The sequence below is a fragment of the Engystomops pustulosus genome, chromosome 3, assembly GCF_040894005.1.
Source record: "Engystomops pustulosus chromosome 3, aEngPut4.maternal, whole genome shotgun sequence".
In the NCBI taxonomy this organism is placed as follows: Eukaryota; Metazoa; Chordata; class Amphibia; order Anura; family Leptodactylidae; genus Engystomops; species Engystomops pustulosus.
This window is the reverse complement of record NC_092413.1, coordinates 179,384,212-179,400,551: the sequence shown is the minus strand read 5'-3', so window position 1 is coordinate 179,400,551 and position 16,340 is coordinate 179,384,212. Positions and strand designations below refer to the sequence as shown.

Below are 16,340 nucleotides of genomic sequence, written 5' to 3'. Positions count from 1 at the left end.
CTTATATATTTCCTCTGTTAGTTATGTAAATGTGGCTCAAAACTTACCATGTTACAAGTTTTCCACTCCTTCCTTATGAATATTCATCAACGCGCAGGAAGTGACGTGTAACCAATAGGCGGAGCCACGAACCTCGGCGTGGACTTTAAATGGGATGTCTTTGCAATACATCTTTATGTATCAGTCCTGATTAAGAGCGGTCAATCCACTTGAAACGCGTAGACCCTGTTGTATTCTCACTGGTGATTTGCTAAATAACGAAGTGTGTTTTGGAAATCGGCTGGACCGTGATTGCATTACAGTTGGGAGCTCAACTTATATACAGTTCAACTGCAGCACAACTAATATACAGTATAATTAAACTGTAGCTTAACTTCTATACATTTGTACTGGAGCTCAGCTGCAGTTTCCAGAGGTAGTCACTTAAAAATATCAGAGCTGGATCTTTTGTTATTCCGATTCCTGAAGGCAGTTGAGGTAAGCTAATTAGTGTTGGACCTTCACCTATATGTTAAAAACTGATAACCTATCCAATGGAGGGATAATTAATGTCATTATCCTTGGCTATATATAGTTAAGTATATATATATATATATATATAAGTATATATATATATATATATATATAAGTATATATATATATATATATATTATTGATTTATAGACAGTCTTGAAAATGTAGGTGTGAGTACAGTATAGTAGAATTACCTCCAGTCACTTAAAAATATACAAAATGGGTTGTGCCAAACGACAAACTCATTACTGCTTGATTTGTGCCACTGACAAATGCAATTTCCTGCTGCAGTTGTAGGTTTAGTAAATGCTATAAATTTTTTAATAACATATTTATGACCTTCTCTGGTTCCTAAGGTAGTTTTCACCACCACCAGGCACCGAGACTTTGCCTGTCTGTCACTTTTTATCTAATAGTTTATGCTGACATAACCCTCTCGATTTTAATAATCTGTCCCAGATATGAGTTACTATTTCTTCTTCTGAAACAAGTAAGAGTGAAAAATGGTGTCATGCATCACATCCTTCTCCTCTGCTCCGTATTGACTTATTACTGCAGGGAGATCCCACGATACCTTTCTTGACTGGCAAATGTCTAATGGCTTGCAATAGATCAATAGATTGATATGCAGAATGTTCTGTACAAGATTATACAAAAGCCTAAGCCGCACGGCTACTACTACTACTACTGATGTGTATGGAAATATTCTTCTCCATGCACCTTACTAGCCAAAGTTATCAGGAAAAGCCGTGGCACATCTGTATTACACAGGGGCAGCTTCTACCTATGAGGAGTTCCATTTATACTATCCATTTTTTAAAGGATAAAATATTGTAGTCATTTTATCCTGAAAAGCAGCCCATGAGTACAACTGGATACAAAGTAGAACTGATACAAAGCGGACAATGTACTGATAACCTACTCATGGCCGCAACAATACATTGTAACAGCAGGATACAGCAGTGATGGGAAGCTTACCATTATTTACTAACAGCCCGTGGGCAGCTCAATAACAGGAGCAGCACAACTACAAATACTATGAGCTTTATGGGTCTCTCTGGGGTCCTGCATACTCTGGTATATACTGAGCCTTCAAGGCTTCAGGAAATATACCCAGACAATTGCCCGAGGAAAAATAAAACTGACACACACTTAACACCTATACATGACTGATATGGGAATGTGCACACAGCCAGAAACACATAGACATGGATTGTAGCTGCATCAACCAGAGAAAAACTGTATGTATGGTACCATTGAAACAATGCAGTCCTATGGCTTCTACCTGGCATTGACTCACTGTAACAGGGATCAAAATTATTAAGTTACACATCATATCAAAGAAGATTAAAAAATACGATGTCTTATTTCTTAGAAAAATGCCACCGCATCTATCCCCAAGTAATATGTGCAATTGTGACTTTGACCCGTTTATGAGGATGAGGCGCAATACCAGATACAACCTGTGGATAAGGGTGGAGCTCTTTCTAATCTTCGATGACACTTTTAACAAAGACATTTTATTATTATTATTATATAATTAATATATTAATATAATATGTAATAACCCTCTAAAGTACCACCACCAAGAAGATGTGTGACTTATTAGATCACCAGTATTTAGAAATACATGGAATACATTATGAATGTTTCTTCTGTAGATTTCTTCCGTAGAAGTAGTGAAATAAACACAATTTCCTGCAGTTTGCAGGAATATGTGATTATTTCAGTGCTTCTACATCAGAAAACAGATGTGGAAACACGTAGAAAAAGCCGTCCTGGAGAACTGTGAGACTTCATGTTTTTAATCCAGGTCTGCTGCTCCAGTAAGTGCTTACGGAAAGTATTTAACCAGTGGTGTAACTTGAAGCTGACGGGCCCTGGTGCAAAGTCTGTGCCAGGGCCCCGACTATAATGTATGGTTTATAGTACTAGTCTTCTCATATAGGAAAATGACACCATAAGGGCCCCGTAAGCCTCTTGGGCCCAGTTGCGACCGCACGCTCTGCACCCCCTCAAGTTATGCCCCTGTATTTAACCCTAAAGCGCTCCATGCACTGGACAGCTCAAAAATCCATTCTTAGTGACACTGGGATGTAGTGCAAAAAGCTCTTCAGGTTCAAGGAGCGCCCTTGAGCACTTGTTGGAGCTGGAGCTCTGGATCAAAATTAAAATTTCACAGTCATCCTGCTACAAACAACAAATAAAAGCTAATGGTTATGTCCAGGGCCTATACTGAACATTGTCCACAGTTTTGGGGGCCCAACAGCTACTGACAGAATCCCTTAATAATCAGAGCTGCAGGAACTATTATAGAATAAAACATGTGTCCTCATTCCATTCCCACCTCTTATATTCATAGTACTACAGTATCTGATCAATCACTAGAAACTGGATCCAATTGAAATCATCATTAAAGATCATTCAAGGAATATGAAGTTTGTGAGGATTGAATCTGCTCTGAGCTGTGTTCCACTGGGCTTGTATTTTCATAAACTGGCTACAATACCCACTTCTCATTCAGTCTATCTATCTTTATATAGTTTCCCTTATATCTGAGTATTTTCATAGAAGCTGAGGTTATGGCATCCACTTAAGCAGGCCTGTAGGGATGTAACTACAGCAATAGCAGCCATTGCAGTTGTTATGGGGCCCACAGTGTTAGGGGGCCCCGGCATCCGACCAGACACACTAAAGAATGGAGAATATTCCCCAAATTATGCTGCACATTGTACAGGGTAATATGTATATAAAACTTATATAACATCTTACAAAGTCCACTGCACGAGTCGGCAGCTCAGGTAAGAAATATCAGGTGACAGGGAGAGGAAAACAAAACCACAGGACTAGGGATCTCTAATTCCTGGCATGAACTTTCCCCATGTTCAGCAGATACTAGGACATAACTGTGTAAGTGCACAAATGTGTGTATAAATGTGTGAAAATACCAATATGTATATTTTAGGAGGGGATAGGGGGGCCCCATTCAGAAGTCTGCTATGGGGCCCTGCCTCTCCTAGTTACGCCCGTGCAGCCCTGCCCACTAACCTGGTAATCAGTGTTGGACTAGCCCAACATAGAATCAGAGGATACTCCGGTCAGGATACCTTTATAGCTAGTAAACCAATTCCTTACTTTATTAAAGGGACATTTAAGGTCAACCTTCTGCTTTAATGAACTACATACACAGTACACAATCTGTATGTACAGCCACTTTCTGCCTTTATTAGTCTTCTTTATAGTGTAGACCCTTGATTCTCTCTTTATAGACATCCCCGACAAGAAATACATTATCACGTTACTACCAGCGATTGTTACAAGCAAATAAAATAAGCACAAAACAAATATCAGAGGCTTAGAAGACTTTAATCAAGTATTATAGGATAAATCTCCATAAATAACACTCCCGGCACATCAAATTAAAAATGAAGCGGAGCTACTACAGTCTCCAAGACAGACCTCTAGCATTCATCAATATATGGATACGAGGTAGAATATCAACTTTTACATTCCATAGATTATTCCATTTGCCATATTCCGGGGTGGGAACACACAATAGTGATAGCAGTATAGTGTATAGAACTATAGTTCTAAGGCTCTGTTCACATCTGCCCCTTGGTGTCTGATTAAATGCAACCAACAACACAGATCTGTCAAATAGCCGTGAGACCTAATGATCCTTAGTGATATATAATGGTCCATTGGGTTCCTCCAAGGTGTCCATAGTCTTATAGGACAGCACAGCAAGGAACTATAGTTTTCATGTAAAAAATGACAGAATCTGTGATGAAGGCTCCTCGCTGTCAGGAATACTAAGAGTTGTCAGTCTGCAGTCAATGGACAGTGACAGGTTGTCGACCAATGTCCTATAGTAATGGATGAAGGTTACATTTAGCTAGGGTCACCATGACACTGCTTAAAGGAACTGTACACCTAAAGACTGATCAAAGTAAACAAGAAATATAATAGCCCTCACTGTTACTCTGAATGCATCATACTCTTCCTAATCAATCCTACAGAGAGAAAAGCTCATTAACTCTTACTGATCAGTTCTATTCCTGATTGGTGGTCAGTAAGAGGGGAGGAGCTTTGGAATGTTTCAACCTACTGCACAATGGAATGAAAGTGGGGGAGGGGGAGGATGCTGCTGCAGCCAGTCGTCTTACAGCCAAGAAGCTTTACGGTGAGGAGGAGGGAAGAGACATGGCTTCTATATTTCACAAAATAGAACCCATGGAAGAAATGTACAGGATGTGCAAGAATATTTATTTCTTACATTTTATTGTGTCTAGAATGGTGGACACTTGAAAAGTTCCAATAATGTTTCAAAGACTTTTTTTTATCATTTTGTTTTTGGGCTGAATGGAAACTATTACTAAATAGAAACCAGACAACCTAATCTCTATGGACAGATCTTACCACAACTTTTTCTTTATTACTGGCTTCAGCTCTCTCATAATTCTTCAGTACATTATGTAGAGTCAGATCAGTCAACAGAACCTGACCAATCAGTAGTAAAAGGTAAATATCAGCTTATTAGTATGTAAACTGGGGCTATCATGCTATTTATTTGCTATATTGAAATTCTCATATCTGGTGACTTTGTAGCGAATTTTCCCAAAGTCTTACAATGAAATCATATTACTTCATATGTAATATCACAAATCATATCATATACTATATTACACACATACAGTGAAATCTCTGCAGAAAACCACCCATTTGAGAAGACCCCCTCCCTAAAAGTTAGATTATTTCCCCATTAAACTCTATGGAATCTTCCTCCTATGAGCAGACCACCCCTTTAAATTACCATTTTTCCTGTGCAAAATTGGTTGGTCTGCTCAAAGAGGTTTCAAATAACATAACTAAAAACCTTTTCATTGCTTACTACAATGCATTATACAGTAGAATATCCACTCTGCACAGATATTTAGTGGCACAGCCTTCCACCGTCAATCATCCGGATAATATTCCCAGTACCTGTGGTATTTAGAATATTCCCTAATAATATTTAATCCCATCATATTAACATGAAGAAACACTTGGCACCAAATACTCAGATGTCTAATCTCTCTCTTATTAAAACTCTTATGGGCTGTCATCTCCTTATTGCAGGAAGCAATGGTATGCAGGACCGACTAGCCTATAAAGTAGATTCATGAACAAACCATATATGTAAGAGCATTAAAATGGTCCTGCAAATGTGAAGACATAAAACAACATTCATAAAGGTCAAGACACAAGTTGTAAAGAAGGGAATCTATTTCGCTACTGGTAATTTCATCTTCTTAGGTTTATTTTGATACAATGTTCTGTATATGTATCAGTAAGCTAAACATAACACAAACAATCCAACTCCAAACCAAACAAAGTACATATAATAATGGAACGCTTCTGCATGTGGATGCCCATGGGATATCACCAAGTAGAAAGCCAGTTTAAAGAGACCCTGATCCTAAATTCTTACATTCACGTGTTTTTTGGTACATATGGTCAATCTATATAAGGTTCATAAAGTTTTAACTTTAAAGGGGGATCAATGAAATCTTTAGAAAGACAGACTTAAGCACTTGTGATTCTTCTTTATAGATGGCTAGATGATAGTTAGATAAATATATATCTTTATGATATATTTTTAGATGATAGATAGATAGATAGATAGATAGATAGATAGATAGATAGAAGATATATAGATAGAAGATGGATAGAAGATAGATAGAAGATGGATAGAAGATGGATAGATCAATGGATAGATAGATAGATAGATAGATAGATAGATAGATAGATAGATAGATAGATAGATAGATAGAAGATGGATAGAAGATGGATAGATCAATGGATAGATAAATAGATAGATAGATAGATAGATAGATAGATGGATATGCTTGAGAAAGGGGAACCATCCAAATTGTAAATAAATAAACACCAAGTTTTATGCCATTAATTTGTGCTTTGGAGTAATGCTTACTTTTTCTTCAGATAGATAGATAGATAGATAGATAGATAGATAGATAGATTTTTTTAAATTCATGAACATGTATCATCTTTTAGCTATAAATCCAGAACCCAGAACACATTGGAGACTACCATTGGCTTAAACGACTTGATAGGAGTCATGGCGTAACCAACAAACACATCAAAAGTCATTCAGACCCTCTCAGTTGTCTTATGTAAAGAAACGTACAACTTCAATGTGTCTTTATAAAGTTAACATTGCAACCAGTCCTTATATTGAAAAAGATGCAGGATCTTCAAAATATTCTGCATTCCACCATTTAGAAACCAACTAAACAGGGAGAAAGCAACACCAAGTCACCAATACATAAGGTGACACACACACCTGTATGCAGAAAACAACAGGCAACTTTGCCAGAGACTATTACACTTTTTCCAGTCTCCAGCTTCAACTCACTCTAATGTAATAATCAGGGTGATTTTGACACATCTTCAAGGTTAAAGGTTGACTTTGTTAAATGTTACAGTTCTTAACCCTTATTACAGTTTTAGCATCCCCCATGCTTCTACATTACAAGCAACCTAAAGCAAGTAAATGATGCCAAGCCTGTGTGTGGGTAAGGGCTTGGTCCTGTAGGGGGTATCACACTATGACAGGTGTTCTCTACAGAAGTCACATTGCTACATGCTGCCATCAGTCTCAGTTCCACAGCAGACAGGAGTCTAGTACTTTATCCCAATAATAGCAGAAAGGCTGACTCTTCACAGACATGCTATAATAACCTTGAGAAAGCGAAACAATAAATGATTCAGATAAGTGAGAATTCTAGATCCCAGGAGCTCCCATCAACACATTACAATCCTCCAAAAGTATCAGAGAATGTGGAGTAACTGTATGAATCTCACATTCTACAAGGTTCCTGTGATATTACAAGCAATGTCTACAGAAGAACTGCTCAACAACAAACTCCCAGAGCTCCTGCTCAGGGCTCAGTCTTCCCCTTACCTTTTGTGGTGAGGACACTGCAGCCAACACCCAGGAAGAACACTGCTGTCACCCACTGAACTGACATCCTTCCGAGGGGCTGAAAGTGTAGACACAATCCCTTGCTGGAAATCTGCTCCTGGTCATGCAAGATCACAGAGGCAGGCAGGCAGGCAGTCAGGCTGGAGATGTGGATGTAGCTGAGCTCCTTAAATCACAATGTAGGATAGTGCTCCTCCTTCAGCTGCTGCTATATTATATGCTTGTGCAGGGAGTGACAGAGGATCAGTGTCTCTCCCAGTCCCCCTTGCTAGTGATGCCCAGTAATTCTCAGCTCTCTGCTGCTATTTCTTGTTCAGATCTGTCTGATGGCAATTTAAATCCCCTAGAAAGGCTCTCTCCTGCCACCTACTGGAGCACGGTGTAACTACACCACTGGAGATGATATTCTGCTATAGATTGCCGTCACCCTGCAAATTAACACAGACGTCTGCTGATTCAGGTTGCAGGGTAAAGGGGTAATACATATTGGTAATGCAGGAGCCTGTATAACAGAGGAGCACATGGATAAAAGTATGTTACATGGGGAGTACTGCCAAAAAGTAAATATTCACTAAAACTGCCAAAAAGTGTCTTGTAGCATGTTCAGAATCCACATTAATATATTATTGCATTATACAGTATACTAATAGTATGATGGAAACTCCTTTCATTTTTTTTTATATAGGAGGGGTTTGGACTAGAAGGGTGATGGGCGCATGATATAAATATCCATATTGAAAAGGTTATTTCACATGTACTTGTCAGCTGTATGAAATTGTCACACATGTGTGCAGAGAACTGTTTATTATATAGTGCCCTACATTATATAGTTACTCGATTGGAGTAAGTTACAAATAGGTCATGTGACAAACAGACTCAATTGAGGGTATTTGTCACTGTTGGTACAAAAAATTTTTTTTGTGTAAAAGCCAGAAAAAAGTCTTGTTTCCTGAAGTTGGCGAGACCAGGAGTGTAGCCGCACATTGAGGCACATTTACTAATGGTCTGAATGCTGCACTTTCATCGGGTTTCGTGATTATTTCTGTTTTGCTCCGAATGGTTTTTGGCTCACGCGATCGGATTGTGGCACATCGCCGCCGGCTTGCATGCGACAGAAGTCGGGGGGCGTGAATGTTGGACAACCCGACGAATTCGGACAAACTGCTGAATTTAAGAAAGGAATTGTGTCGCAGATCAGCACTCACATGCATCGGGAAGAAGAAGCAGGTGAACTCCGGCGGACCTCGGCGTAGGAGCGATGGATGCAGGAACTTAGTGAATCGCGGCAGACCCAAATCCTCGTTAAACAACGCACCATGGGATCGCGACAGGACCGGGTAAGTAAATGTGCCCCATTGACTACATCCTGCGCCATTTCCCATTGCCGGTTGTAGAGCTAATCTCTGCTGAGCAGGACCGGCATACAAGTAATATAGACTCTTGATAAACTATTAGGGGAATTTATCAATTGCTAATCCGCACTGGTTGATGTTCCCCACTCCATGTGTTGCTCCAGACTCTCAGCATATATGGTGGTCCAACTCTACATAAGGTCTTGCCTGGAGTAGAAATGGTCAATAACCTTGCACAGCCTATAGTTTACCTTGGGCAAGCTAATTCCTTGTGTACAAGCCATGAAAAATGCCCCCCCATTGTCGCAGTCCAGAGTAGAAGTTGTACATGAACCTCTGCTGAGACACACACGGTTCAATGCAGGTACAACATATCCAAGCATTCAGCGGCACAATGGGCCAACCGGTACAGCTGTTATGATGACATCCATATTGTAAGCCCAGCCATTATGGTTACTGGAGATTTGTCATAATATAATAATGAAGAATATATAGATATGGATTGTATCCCAATGCCGATTGTGTTTCTGAACACTTGGATCTCTTGTATCTAATAGAAAATCCAAATCCAATTCAAGCATCTGAATAGTATGAGTACTGGAAGCTAGACCCCCACTCATCTGCTATTGTGGACGTATGGCGGTCAATAAATAACTACCAGAATGCAACTTTTAGCTCATCTATTTTATGATTATTGTTTCTTAATTCCTGATGTCAAAATGAAACTCATCAGATGAACTCAAATCAATTATTAAATCCAAATATTTGAACCAATGGACTGAAGAGAGAACACATACGGTATATTGTGCATTTGGGTTTATCATTGGAGAGCATTTATAGGATGTATATGATAAAATTATATTTCTAATATTCCTTAGCTCCACTACAACATCTGGTCTGAAAATGAATTCAACCTCCATGGGGAAAATGCTTCATATGAGAGATCAAGTGTTTCCTTCTGCCTATGTTAATTACATACAATGGGCTATTTAGGATGCCGCATCAGCACATAGTTTAGGGCTTCGGTCATTTAACCATCATAGATTAACTATGTCTTATACTTTTTCAAGCCAATCCTGTCTGATATCATTGAATTCATCCTGTCTGAATCATATGATTGTCTAAAAGCTAGGAATGAGCAGACCCATTCTCATTTGGGCTAGAGTTCATCCAAAACTGAATGCTCATCCCCACCGATAACTTTGCTGATGCGGCAAAGCAAAACGATTTTCCCAAAGATCATCATTCCCGATCATCTACGGGAAGTTAGGTCTTAGAATAAGTAGCAGTACAGCTTTGCCGGCGGCTTTAAAGAGATATGACCCATGAATCAGTGTCAGTTTAGGCGGGGCGGGGTCTAGACCCAAACGGCGAGCCTGAACTTCTGACCAGGACCCAAATCCAAAATGTTCGGCATACAACCAAGGATAGGTCAGCACAACACTGCTAAAACTATAATATTGTGACTCTTTTTGGAATCCTTTATATTTATTCTCCATGCTGCCATGTACGGTAGTGTCATGCCTGATAGCATCTAAATACACATTACCAATGAACCCTGGCATGTTCAGCACATTACAAATATTACTACCCCATTGCCTTGCCCCACCTTACTATACTAAAGGTTCCTGGCTGCAGTGTTAACCTCTACAACCTCCAGTGCTTCCGCGCTCACAACATGTACAGTAAAATAATTTACTTGGCAGACACCGGTACTGCTGGCACCGGTATTAGAATATATGGTGCAGATGAAATTACAGCAATAGTTATTCATTCAGCTTCTATAAACAAAGGAGCAGAAGAGGTGATCTATAAAGTAAAATGGTGAAGGTGCTTGGTGCTATTATGATACATCATTGTTAAATGTATTGTCATTTCAGCCTTTGTGTTGTCATTTAATGTGATATATAAGTGGACAAATCAATAGCCATTCACTGTACTTATACCATAAAGATTCAGTAATGCATCACTGTTTGTGTCGTTCTACAGGTCAGGCCAATATTGGCAGGCTAACAACTTTTTGTGCTGCTTGACTGTAGTACTAAGCTAATGTAGATCTTTATAATGTGTGAAAAAATGAATCTGTAGGTCTGAAGTCAACCAGGTAATCTAAGGACAAGAAAATAATTTAATGTTCTTAGTAATAGTAGTTGTATTCAGTTTACATTATACTGTGGACATAGTTAAGTCAAAGGGACCACCATCCCAAAAACAAAATTTGACAATATATGAATGGTCTACATACTTGGTGTACTACACTGCATTTGTCGAATATATTTCCTTCTTTATCTTCTCCCTAGGAGATATTCAGATCTCATGGCTTGTCGTCAGAATCTCCACTTCTAAGCAATGGAAAATTGCCTTTAAAAGGCAAGTAAAAACACAAAATACCTGCATATACAGCAGGTAAAATAATACGTATTGAACAAGTCATCAATTTTTCTAAGTAAATTTATTTTTAAAGTGGTATTGTCGTGAAATTTGCACCAGATGTTGGTGATAACCAATCCACTCCACACTGGCGAAGAAATCAAGCCATAGAGATCTATAAATTAAGTTATGTGTTATAATGAGAAATGACACAAGCAAAAAGTACTAACCATGTGAAAGAAAGGTACAAAAGGCAATGGGAAGTCATGACAATAGCTGAGATCTATCAGTAATTAGGAAGCATTTCACCATAAACCATCCACACCAGGTGCTCCCTATAAGGTTTCAGTAAGAAGTGTGAAACTAATTATCAGACACAATTTCTTTTTCAATATACTTCAATACTTAAATACATATAAAAATATTACAGACAAAATGTGCCCATAGCTATCAATCAGGTTTTTATAGGAAACGTCTGCATTCTTTATGTTCTCCTCTGTACCCTTTTCCGTTCTTCCTGGTCTTCTCTGTACACTTTCTAATCGTCTCTGTACACTCCTCTCTCCTTCATTTTCATCTTTGTGGACTCCTATATCCTTTTTCCTGTTTCTTGTACACTTCTATGTTCCTTCTGATTTCCCCTATACACTTTGCTGTTCTTCCTGATCTATTCTATACAGTTCTAAGTTCTTTCAGTTTTTCTTCTGTTATTTTCTGCATGGACCTCTGTTCTTCATGTTTTCCTCTGTAGTGCACACTACTAGATTATCCCTGTACATCTGTCTCTGTTCTTTGTGTTCTTTTCTTCTCTTTTACATTTTCCTGTATGCATTTATCTATTCTTCCAGATCTTCTCTTTGTACATTGCTGCTCTTTCTGTTCCATTCTTGCCACATCTATGTTCTGCTCCCGAAAACTTTTCTGTTCTCTCTGATCTTCTCTGTACAATTAGTTTTTCTTCCTGTTCACTTCTTGACACTTCTTTGTTCTTCTCTGACAATATCAATGTTCTTCCCAATCTTTACTTTACACTTATCTGTTATTTACGTTTTTCTCTATATATACGGTTTATAAGGAAAGCCAAATTACTTTGGGAAAAAGTTTTATGAACAAAATATTTATATTGCATTTCTAAGGGTCTCATTTCAAGGTGATTGTAGCAGAAACAAGGGACAGACTTCCACAGTCTTTGTAGAATACCTGTGGTCTCCTACTTAAGAACACCTGACTTGCAGACAACCCCTAGTTACAAATGGACCTTTTGGTAATTTACTGTACTTCAGTCCCAGGCTACAATAAACAGCTATAGCAGTTATCAAAGGTGTCTGTAATTAAAATTTATTGTTAATCCTGTTTCTAATGAAAACCCAACATTTTAAAAACCCAATAGCCATAGAGACCAAAAAAAAAATTGCCTGGGGTCACAATTATAAAATATACAGTTCTGACTTGCATACAAACTCAACTTAAAAATAAACCTAAAGAACCTATATTTTACGTAACCCGGGGACGGCCTGTATTACATATTTTCTTCTGAATATACTGTGTTAAATCCTGGCAGAGCATAGTGTATTGCTTGTTTATCCCAGTAGTTACTGTCAATTTTTCTTTAATTCAACATCAAACATTGAACTAAGTTGGTAAATTCACTAAATACATTGAGATTTGTGCAGCCCTTTGGCTTTCACTGTGATCTAGCAATCTAGGATGCACCTCGGGGTCTTCTTGTGAAATCCCTGTTATTACAATAGAGACATTACGTCGGAGAGACTGGACGGCATCCAAACACAATACAGTGTATATCATGGGTGCGTAGCGGGCCATAGTTTGTCATTTTGCATGGCTCATTGTGATCAGTGAGTTATTTTGATGCTAAGTAAAAACGGGAAAATGTACTGTGTTTTGAACAATTACATTCGGGAATCATCACAGTTCATTATTTTTGGCATCTGCTTTACAATAAAAGGCTTAATTGGTCAGCTTGATCCTAAAATGAGATTTGTGTAAATCCTTAGAGCCAGGTATTAAGGAATAAGAAGGAACAGGATCAAGTTATCAAGTCATTATGAGCATACGTACTGTGTAACACAATAACTCTTCAGTGGCCATGAAGATGGTTTATCACAAATAAGACTCAAAGGCATTTTACAGTTTGCACTTGGCTTTAAAGAAGGGCAATGGCTTTAAAAATTACAATAGAAGTCATAGAATCTACCACTAGTCTTGTTTTCACTGTGATCTGTCAGCAATCTCAGAGGCACCTATTGTAGTCTTCATTCCAGATTACAATAGCCCCAGTCAGTATGGCAATTGTTGGTATTCAGCAGAAATTCAAGAAGGGAGTAAGTTGTATGCGAACTTGTTTTTTGCGGGATAATTTTTTAATTTTTTTCTTTCAACATATAATTTACAGATTAACTTTTCTTAACTCTTTCAGTGGAAATGTTAGGAAACAGTATTACTGCCATAACATTTTATATGATAAATAGTGATGTACGGGCCCAATGTGCAATGTTTGGTCCAAGCTGATCATTTCGAGTTCATGTCTCCGAACCAAGATGTCAGCATGAAGTTCAGATTTGGCTTATGGCTTAACGCTAGAGATGAGCGAGCACTAAAATGCTCGGGTACTCGTTATTCGAGACGAACTTTTCCCGATGCTCGAGTGCTCGTCTCGAATAACGAGCCCCATTGAAGTCAATGGGAGACTCGAGCATTTTTCAAGGGGACCAAGGCTCTGCACAGGGAAGCTTGGCCAAACACCTGGGAACCTCAGAAAAGGATGGAAACACCACGGAAATGGACAGGAAACAGCAGGGGCAGCATGCATGGATGCCTCTGAGGCTGCTTAATCGCACCATTATGCCAAAACTATGGGCAACAGCATGGCCATGACAGAGTGACAGAATGAAGCTAGATAGCATCTAAAACATCCAATAATTGACCCTGACACTATAGGGGACGGCATGCAGAGGCAGCGGCAGCAGCGGCAGGCTAGAGAGTGGCATGGCGACATACCCTAAATGGACTCAGGCTTCAAACCAATGGGTGGCAGAGAGGAACCAAAGGAGGTGAGCAAGAAGCGCTCAAATAATATCGGTACATGATAAAAGTTTGCCAGTATATTTTGTGGATTACACAGCAGGGTGGCAACAAAGTTAACATGGAAGCCATGAAAACAACCCAAAATTCTGCCTGACACAGCTCGTTTGATAAGGGGACCATGTATGGAGGCAGTGAACTAGTAGTAGATTAAAGGTGCTGCAGTTAAAACTATGTTAGTTGGATCTTGGCATGGAGCTGGCGCTCCGCTGCCAGGCGAGCTTTCGCCAATCCAAGCCCGTGTCTCTAGGCTACTCCCCAAACAGCACTTCTAAGAACCTTTTGTATAAGATCAAGTGTAGTAGCGTTCTTATAAGTTTAGGATATGGCGGGTGAGGGGAATGTAAACAGAAGCGCAAGAAGCGCTGAAATAATATTGGTAAATGATAAAAGTTTGCCAGTATATTTTGTGGATAACACAGCTGGGTAGCGACAAAGTTAACAACTTTGATGTGGAATCCATGAAAACAACCCAAATTTCTGCCTGACACACCTCGTTTGATAAAGGGACGATGTATGGAGGCAGCTATATGGACGACTTTTGGAGGTAGCAATGGAGACAACGTGTGGAGGCTGCTATGGAGACAATTTAATTTGGATAGTGCCTGTATGTGGCAGTCCAAAAAAGTTTTCAAACCAGAGGAGCAGGTAGGTGGCCCTCCAGAAAAATGAAATAGATTGAGTGCCTGTATGTGGCAGTCCAAAAAAGTTTTCAAACCAGAGGAGCAGGTAGGTGGCCCTCCAGAAAAATGGAATAGATTGAGTGCTTGTATGTGGCAGTCCAAAAAAGTTTTCAAACCAAAGGAGCAGGTAGGTGGCCCTCCAGAAAAATTGAATAGATTGAGTGCCTGTATGTGGCAGTCCAAAAAAGTTTTCAAACCAAAGGAGCAGGTAGGTGGCCCTCCAGAAAAATTGAATAGATTGAGTGCCTGTATGTGGCAGTCCAAAAAACTTTTCAAACCAGAGGAGCAGGTAGGTGGCCCTCCAGAAAAATGGAATAGATTGAGTGCCTGTATGTGGCAGTCCAAAAAACTTTTCAAACCAGAGGAGCAGGTAGGTGGCCCTCCAGAAAAATGGAATAGATTGAGTGCCTGTATGTGGCAGTCCAAAAAAGTTTTCAAACCAGAGGAGCAGGTAGGTGGCCCTCCAGAAAAATTGAATAGATTGAGTGCCTGTATGTGGCAGTCCAAAAAACTTTTCAAACCAGAGGAGCAGGTAGGTGGCCCTCCAGAAAAATGGAATAGATTGAGTGCCTGTATGTGGCAGTCCAAAAAAGTTTTCAAACCAGAGGAGCAGGTAGGTGGCCCTCCAGAAAAATGGAATAGATTGAGTGCCTGTATGTGGCAGTCCAAAAAAGTTTTCAAACCAGAGGAGCAGGTAGGTGGCCCTCCAGAAAAATTGAATAGATTGAGTGCCTGTATGTGGCACTCCCAAAAATTGTTTAAAACAGAGGACCGGGTCGGTGGCCCTCCAGAAAAATTAAATGCATAAAGTACTATAGCTAGAGCCAGTGGGCCCTGTCAAAAAATAGCCAGTTTCCTCTGCTTTACTGTACAAAGAGGAGGAGAAGGAGGAAAATGAGGAGGAGGAGGAGTGGATAAATTATTCAGGTTGAGCTTCCTTCACCTGGTGGAGATTGGAAATTAGGAGAAATCCAGGCTTTATTCATCTTAATAAGCTTCAGCCTGTCAGCGCTGTCAGTCGACAGGCGTGTACGCTTATCGGTGATGATGCCACCAGCTGCACTGAAAACCCGCTCGGACAAGACGCTAGCGGCAGGGCAGGCAAGAACCTCCAAGGCGTACAGCGCCAGTTCGTGCCACATGTCCAGCTTTGAAACCCAGTAGTTGTAGGGAGCTGTGTGATCATTTAGGACGATGGTATGGTCAGCTACGTACTCCCTCACCATCTTTCTGTAAAGATCAGCCCTACTCTGCCGAGACTGGGGACAGGTGACAGTGTCTTGCTGGGGTGACATAAAGCTGGCAAAAGCCTTGTAAAGCGTACCCTTGCCAGTG

General features: G+C 39.7%; 1 protein-coding gene across 1 annotated transcript in view; it reads right to left on the bottom strand.

Moving 5' to 3' along the window:
* CLSTN2 (calsyntenin 2) overlaps positions 1-7,809 on the bottom strand; it is a 550,032-nt gene extending 542,223 nt beyond the window's left edge. The window contains exon 1 of the mRNA XM_072143113.1: positions 7,478-7,809. Coding sequence (XP_071999214.1) covers positions 7,478-7,544 — 67 coding nt within the window. The 5' untranslated portion in view covers positions 7,545-7,809. The remainder of the gene's footprint in view (positions 1-7,477) is intronic.
* Between the last annotated feature and the right edge of the window lie 8,531 nt (positions 7,810-16,340).